At 30.9% G+C, this 8678-nt stretch overlaps 1 protein-coding gene across 1 annotated transcript; it reads right to left on the reverse strand.

The window, feature by feature from the left end:
* Positions 1 to 262: 262 nt before the first annotated feature.
* LOC150032659 (uncharacterized) lies at positions 263 to 1841 on the reverse strand. The gene is made up of 6 exons (XM_090306972.1): positions 1739 to 1841; positions 1462 to 1558; positions 1257 to 1358; positions 956 to 1112; positions 830 to 874; positions 263 to 715 (listed from the first exon to the last, which is right to left on the reverse strand). The coding sequence occupies exons 1-6, from the start codon at positions 1839 to 1841 to the stop codon at positions 263 to 265; spliced, it is 957 nt and encodes a 318-aa protein (XP_090163098.1).
* Positions 1842 to 8678: the final 6837 nt, after the last annotated feature.

The raw sequence follows: 8678 nt of genomic DNA on the forward strand, positions 1-8678 counted from the left end.
CAACTCAACTCCACACCCCAACCAGTCACCTGATGTGACAAGCCCAACTGACGCAACACACCAGACCACACCTTTCTTCTAAACCCGCACTCAAAAAATAAATGATCTCGTGACTCCACACCTCCTCCACACAGAAGGCACCCCTCTCTGACAACACACCCTAACTCCTCAATCAATCCTGCATACCCAACCTATCCCTCACAGCTAACCACGCACAGAAGGAGTGACACAGAACACCACCCCTCACCCACAAAATACTAGCCTAAGACACCCTAGGACGACGAGGACGCAAACTCTCCCATGCACTAGCGATAGAAAATCGACCACTCGCATCCGGCACCCACACCCAATAATCTTCCCTTTTCACCTTAGGCCCCATTGCCTGAATAAGACCCCAGATCTCAAGAAGCTCCCAAGACACTGTACGCCAACTCCAACCTCCCTCACTATCCATGAATTCCGACAATCGCACCTTCAAACTACTCCCTGCTTCATAAACCACCGTAGACCCATATAAATCCAAAATCGCACCCTTCTGAAGCCAAGGACCCCACCAAACAAAACAAGACCGACCATCGCCAACCATCAAATGAACCAAATGCTTGAATCTATTTCTATTTTGCAAGATAGCCCTCAAGCACCAAGACTTCATAACCTCACTCCGAACAACCCACAAAAATCGTCCACGTAAAACATGAGCCTCCACCCACACCACCTATAATGAACCCGATTTAATTAAGAGAAACCAGAGCAGCTTCATAATAGCAGCCTGGTTCCAAGATGCCACATGCTTCACACCCAACCCCCCCTCGTCCAACGACACACACACCTCATCCCACGCCACCCGTGCACCACTCCAACTCACCGCAATACCCTTTCATAAATAACTACATAACAGACGATTAACCTCATGAGTTACACATGCAGGCAACACGAAGATGCTACACCAAAACACCTGAAAGGATTGTAAGACAGACCTAACAAGCTGTAACCTCCCAGCAAAAGAGAGGGATCGCGCTGCCCAGCTTCTAATACGAGCTGTAATCCTCTGAATCAAAGGAGCCCAATCCTTAACCCTCAACCGACCCACCAATAAAGTTAAACCCAGGTACCTAACAGGTAGCGAACCAAGAGAGAAATCCATAAACGTAGCTAGTTTCTCCTCCTCCCCAGACTCCACACCCCCAACAAACATGGAACTCTTTCCAACATTAGCAACTAACCCAGACAACCCTGTAAAATCTGCCAGGACCTACCTCACAAACTCTAAAAAATCTCTCTCAGCTACATAAAAAATCATCAAATCGTCTGCAAAAACCAAATGAGTTAGGCCCACACGCTCACACCGATTATGAAACCTAAACCACACATGAGGATTATTCAACAACCTAGACAAGACCTCCATCACCATCACAAACAAAAAAGGAGACAACGGATCCCCCTGCCTCAACCCATTCCTACCAGAAAAAACCCCTCTCAAGAGAACCATTAACCATCACAGAGAACATAGGTGAAGTAACACAAGCCCTCACCCAACTAATAAACTGAAGGGGCGTACCTATAGCCAGCAACACACCAAACAGAAAATCCCAATTTACCGAATCATATGCCTTTCGAAGGTCTATCTTCAACACACAATGCGGCTTCCCTCTGCCCTTCTTATAGCCCCCCACAAGCTCCTGACACAATAATATATTTTCGAAAATCGACCTACCCGGAACAAACACAGACTAGTTACCACTGATGAAAGCAGGCAACCACAACCGCAATCTCTCAGCTGAGATCGTCGAGATACACTTATACACAACATTGCAACAAGAAATAGGACGAAACTCCTCCATACGTTCAGCTCTCTACCTCTTTAGGATAAGAGTGATAGCAGTAGAATTATATATGATATAATTGTTATAATGTATTTGATACATAACAATTTAATTGGAGGAAATAAATATTTGAATGAGATTCAAATATATTTTCTATGAATGTAATTCATAGTTGTTAAATTTAATATAAATATGATTTATATTAAATGCCATAAAATAGAGCAAAAGAACTGTAGTTTATATTGTATATGATACAATATTAAAACTATAGGTTATATGTTATATTTGATATAACATATAGTTTAATATAAATAAGATATGATAAGTTAGTTATCATATTTATTTATATTATTATATTATTTTTTAATAATAACTATCTTATTTTCTATCCAACAATCTTAGTGGGTGGTTATTGGGTTTTGTGGCAAAAGAAATAAAAGAAATTAGTTTCTCTTCATCCTTAAAAAAACTAGACAACACAAGAGACTACACAATTTTGAAGGCTTTTGCTAGACGATTGAACATGACAGAAACATTCTGTCTTCTTCAATCTTCTTCCTCCTCCAAACTCAAACAAACCCTCCAAACCAAAATAGCCAGAGCCCACCACTCCTAGGTTTTCACCCTGAGAATACCAAAGACTCCCTATGGTAGTGTCTCCTTTTGGTTCGAGAAGTTCTTGAAGAGGGTCTTCAAGTTTTTTTGCTGTATTCGAGGGATTTACAAGAAGAAAGGTTCTTCAAAGGTAATATCTCTTGAATCATTTTCTTCTTTCAAGCATGCTGTAATTTGTTTATGAATGCATATTTTGTATGTTTACTGTAAATTTAGTTTTAAATATAAAAATGGAATTTGGACTATCTGCTTTCGCTCAAGAATCTCTTAAAATGAGTTCCTTCACTAATGTCCCGACAAATTAAATATATATAGAAGAATTTACAATATAATTGGAATTTTTCTAAAAAAAAAAATTATCTATTAAGTTTTTTTAATAAAACAATTCCAAGAAAAACTTTTGCTTGATTCTTAAAAAGTGAGATGAGAGAGAGTTAGAAAACATCTCTATCATTCTATGTGAGAGGTGTTTGGGGCCCTGAGTTGAGTTATGAAATTCGGAATTAATTTGTGATTGTTAGAAAGTATGTGTTTGAGATACAAAGTTATGAAAAAATGAAGTTTTTTGATAAACATGCAGAAGGGAGAGAGAAAAATATCATTTTTATTGATATATAATGGAGTTTATAACAAACTAATGGTGTTAAAAAAATTCGATGACCCTGAAAATCTGATCAACCTAGCCCAACATGTCCCGTTTTAGTTGTATTATCAACTCATTTGGGTTGGGTTAGATTCAAATAAATTAAAATTTTATGAGTTGGGTTGGTTCTTGAGTTTACTTAAAATAATGTGAACTTATTATTAGTTTTAAAATGTGTAGTTTTTTTTTTTTTTTTTTTTTAAACTTTCAGTATAATTATATATACATATATTAATTTTAACTTTAATTAATTTAATAATTTTTTAGATTATTTGTTTTCCGACAATTATTATTTTTTAACACCATGGAAATAAAATTTTTATAATATAAATGAAAATTGATATGCTAATCTGATTCTATGTAAAAATAATCAAACAAATTCTTTCACATATTAACTTGTTACTTCTTTTTAAGACAAAATTTTAAATAATGACCTGGATAATCCGAACCAACCTAATTCAAATGTTTTATGGTTGGATTGGATTGAGTTCGTTGATTTAATAAAGGTTGTTTTGGTTGAAGAAATTTAGAATTCAAACAATTGAGTTAGGTTTAAAAGTGTTTCAATCCAATCAAACTTAAAAAACCCCCTATAACAAACCATCTGATATTAGTTTATCCAATTTGGCTCATATCTTATTACAAAAATATTTTCTAAGAATTTGTTATGGCATCACGATCTTCTCTTATCTATGGGAGTAGTTACATTCATTTAATCTTCCATATGGAGAATACTAAGAGATAGCCTTTACCAAATAAAGCGACCTGTGACCCATCGCTACACTAATAATAAGTTCTTTTTCTAAAAAAGAAATAAATCTAACTGATGATAGAAAGCATTAAAAATGGAATCAAAGTTCTTTGACTACATTTACAGATTATTTTATATAACAACAAATTTCAATCGTACTAAATCTTTTGTGCGATTTTTGTAGATCTTTTCAAAAGACGACATGTCATATCACGTGGGAGTGTAAGTTCCCTAAAAAAATTGTGGTCTATTTATCTCTTTCTTATCTTAGCTTGTTTGGTGTTATCAGGTGTAGGTGGCCTCCTTTGAATTACTGGAAGGTTTAAGATTGGAGGGACTGAGGTAGGATTTGGATTGCAGGATAATCATCCTATGGAGCCTTTGGAACTTGAGAAACAAGATTTTCTTCTGGATGGTTGCCCGTAGTTTTGCTTCCCTCACAATCGGTATAGATTCTCTTCTTTTGAATTTTGGAGGTGAGAACTGTGGCTAGTTGACGAGTGTTGCTTCGAGTTTCACTCTTCCTTGGTCTAGAACTTGCTTAAACTACAGTCGAGTGAGGCAATTGTCTAGGGTCCCATTTTAGATAGGCCTTATTACACACACATATATATAATTTAATTTTTAATGAAATTAAATTTTAAATATAAAATAATATACTTGTTACTTTTTATAAAATTTTTCTTATAATATTGAAAATACGGACTACTGAAAAAGATACATAATAAATGAACTCATAAACTCTCTCAATTTTGATCGGTTGACATTTCAAATTTGTTAACCTTTTATCTTATTCATAATTTCTTTCAAATTTTGCTTAAAAATTTCAACTATTAATATAACTCCCTCAAAACTCTCATAAGTTTACATTGGAATGTTGAAAACCTTTCATATTTCTTATTATTTATTTATTTTTTCAAAACAATAACTCTCCTAGTTTCCCTCGTAAATATATTAAGTATGAAGTTAGATTCATTTTAAGTTGAATTCTCTCCCTCTCTAAATCTCTCTCATCTCTTAGATTTTCATCCATATTTTGTGTGGCCTCACAAGTCCAAGTTTGATTATCAATTGCTAGAGTAGAAATCATGTTCTCAACTCAATCCAGCTGCTTCAAAGTTCCAGGTTGTTTTGTTCAAATTCTTTTACTTTTTTTGAAAAAAAAAACATTTCATATTAATGATTGTTTGATATCTTAACATCTAAGATTTGTTTATATCTGCATACTTACAATATCAATATGTCTACTAGAAAATATGAATCTGGATATGAAAAGCACAAGAAGAAAAAAAGATTAGAAAAATTTATTGAATCTAAAAAGTTTGCACTCGATAAATTTGTTGTTGGAAGTAAAAGTAATGAAACGGATGAAATAATAGAAGAAATGATGAGTATAGACAAATCAAAAGATGAAACAAAAATAGTAGATAATTATATGGTTGAAAATGAACCATGTGATAAAAAAAACTTGAACAGACAAAAATTTAGAGAGCGAGGGGGAAAGTGAAAAAAGAGAACAATGATGATATTAGTAATGATATGAGACATGTACGGTGCAGTTTGAATATAATATACATGATCCAGGAATATGGAAAAATATTGATTCTAAATTAATTGACCTATTGGTAGAAAAAAGTCACATTAGAAAGAGTCATTTAATTTTTCCAAAAGATGAAAATTCTAGACATTTTTCTAATATTCATTATACTAAAAAATTATCTAGTGGTCAAAAACATGATAGAAATTTGCTAGTTTACTCAAAGGATTTTGACAAAGTTTATTGTTTTTATTGTAAGTTATTTGGTACTAAATCTAATACAGTTCAATTGGCTAATGAAGAAGTTAATGATTGGAAAAATTTTAGTTCTTGACTTAACAATCATCAAACTAGTAACTAACACTTATCTAATATGAATGTTTGGGTTGATTTATAAATTAAATTGTTAAAAAATAAAACAATTGTCAAATATGTTCAAGAATTAATTAATAAAGAAAAAGAACATTGGAATAAAGCACTATCACAAATTATTGTTGTTATTAAAAATCTTGCTAAAAATAATTTAACATTTCGAGGAAGTAATGAGAAAATTTATCAAAAAAAAACAATGGAAATTTTTTAAGCTTAATTGAAATGATTGTTGAATTTGACCCAATAACGCAAGAATATGTTCGTTGTATTAAAAATAAAGAAATTCATTATCATTATCTTGCACATAATATACAAAATGAACTCATACAATTATTAGGACTTGAAATAAAAAATATAATTATTGCAAAAAAATAAAGAAGGAAAATTTTTCGGTTATATTAGAGCGTACACTTGATGTAAGTCATCAAGAACAAATGTCTCTTATATTGAGATGTGTTGATATTTCAACAAGTCCAATAAAAATAGAAGAATGTTTTTTAGAATTTTAAAAGTTGAAGAAATTAATGGAAAATGTTTATTAAATGTGCTTATAAACACAATTAAGGATCTTAAACTTGATATATTGAATATAAGAGGACAATGATATGACAATGATCTAATATGGAAGAAAAAAAACAAGATATACAAAAAAAATTATTGGAAATAAATCCTAGGGCATTTTATACACCTTATGGCCGTTATAATCTCAAAGTACTTTCTGACATGACTAACTCAAGTTATAGAGCTATGACATTTTTTTGAGTTGTGCAACATATTTATTTTTTATTTTCTTCATATACAAAATGATAGAAACTTTTGCTAGATCACATAACCACTTAACTATCAAACTACTGTCACAAACAAGATGGGAAAGTTGAGTTGAAATTGTTAAAACAATAAGATTTCAAACGCCTCAAAATAAGGGGACATTTTATTAAAATTAGGAGAAACAAGTGAAGATCCTAAAGTGAAACATGAAGCTAATTGTTTAGTTACTTATGAATTTGAAAATTTTGAATTCTTGTTAGGCATGACTATATGGTATGATATCTTATTTGCTGTAAATTATGTGAATAAAGTCTTACAATATAAAGATATGCATATTAATGTTGCTTTAGATCACTTGAAAAGTTTAATTTCATTTTTAGAAAAATATAGAGAAAATTGATTCACAAATGCTATGATTTCAGCTGAAGAAATTGTAAATGATATGGAAATTCAATCAATATTCGTGAAAAAGAACGATTAAAAGAAAAAAAGAAATTTGATGAAAATGTTGACATTGAAGAAACAAAATCATCTGAAGATTCTTCTAGAATTGATTACTTTTACTATATTATAGATCAAACAATTTTTTTCACTTAAATGTAGATTTGAACAATTTCAAGTGTACAAAAATATCTTTAGCTTCTTATTTGATATGAAAATTTGAAAGTCATTAGATGATGATAATTTGAAAAGATATTATATTAATCTTAAAAATATATTAAAACATGATACATTTTCTGACATTAACAGTTTAAATTTATTTTTTGAATTAAAAATATTAAGAGAAGTCTTGCAAAATGAGATTGATTATCCTATTAAAATATTAAATTATACAAAAAATATAAATATTTTTCCAAATACACATATTGCTAATAGAATATTATTAACAATACTAGTAATGGTTGCTTCTGCTAAAAGAAGCTTTTCAAAATTAAAATTAATTAAATCTTACTTAAAGTCAACTATGTCGCAAGAAAAATTAAATGGATTGACTATATTATCCATTGAAAAGGATATATTAATGAACTTAAATGATCAAAATTTAATACATATTTTGCATCTCAAAAAGCAAGAAAATAAATTTTAGATAATATTTTCTATATAGAGGCCTCTCTATCAAAGTTCTGTCTAAGGTCTCATATGATCTTGAGTTACCCTTGCCTTGGTCCATGTGCCTTCTCGATGGTCTCTGTGTCTAAAGGGAGTTAGAAGTTGAATGTAGATGCGGTTTGGTCTTTACAAGAAAGGGAAGAGTGACTGTTCAAGACTATAATGGGAGTGTGATTTTGAGTGGATGTAAATTCATTTCTAAAGGTGAGTGCAAATGACAAATAACAGCTGGTGGCTAGGAAGCACAAATACTTCTAATTGTGCAGAGAATCAGTATCAGATACGGATACGATACAGATACGTCCAGATATATGTCCGATACGTGATTTGAAGTATCTGATTTTTTTTTTTTAATTTTCAGATACGCGTATCTGCTTCCAGATACGTGAAGGGATACGTGGGTTGATTTTTTTTTTCAAATTTAAGCCCAATCATTTAAAAAATCTACCCACAACCTATTTTATTTTAGTGCATGTTTAGGAGTGATTTTAAAATCATCGAAAATCACTTTTTTTGTTTTTAAAATCACTCGGAAACACATTTTTAATTACTCAAAATTAATTTAGTTTTCAATTTTACACTTCTAAATGCAATTTTCATATCATCAAAATTAGTTTTGAAGAATTAAATATGTTTCACAGATTTTGAAAATGACAAAAGTGATTTCAACCATTTTAAAATCACTTTCAAACATAAAAGTCCACTTAAATTAAACAATCCAAAACAAAATAAATTTAAAATAATAAAACATAAAAAAAAAACAAAATCTGAAACTTAATTAAATCTTCATTCTTCCTTTCTCTCTCATTATTTAAATCATGATTCACACTCCCTTCATCCTGAACTTTATTCTTCATCTTCTATTCTTTACTACCATCTACTCTAGTTGCTCAACAATCACTCGACGTTATTGTTTTTTTTTTTTTTAAGTTTTCACTCTCTTCTTGAATCTATTTTATTCTAACTTAAAATAAGTATTATAACAATTAATTAGACATATATATATATATATATATAACGTATCTTCAACGTATTCGTATCTTAGTTTTTTAGAAATTA

The sequence above is a fragment of the Benincasa hispida genome, chromosome 11 (assembly GCF_027475165.1).
Source record: "Benincasa hispida cultivar pf3 chromosome 11, pf3_genome.v1.1, whole genome shotgun sequence".
In the NCBI taxonomy this organism is placed as follows: domain Eukaryota; kingdom Viridiplantae; phylum Streptophyta; class Magnoliopsida; order Cucurbitales; family Cucurbitaceae; genus Benincasa; species Benincasa hispida.

Coding starts and splice junctions, on each gene's coding strand:
- LOC150032659 (XM_090306972.1), bottom strand. CDS start 1,841: ATGGAGGAGTTTCGTCCTATTTCTTGTTGCAATGTTGTGTATAAGTGT. Junction 1,559..1,738: donor GTTGCCTGCTTTCATCAGTG/GTAACTAGTCTG, acceptor TGCTGGCTATAG/GTACGCCCCTTCAGTTTATT. Junction 875..955: donor CTGTCTTACAATCCTTTCAG/GTGTTTTGGTGT, acceptor TATTTATGAAAG/GGTATTGCGGTGAGTTGGAG.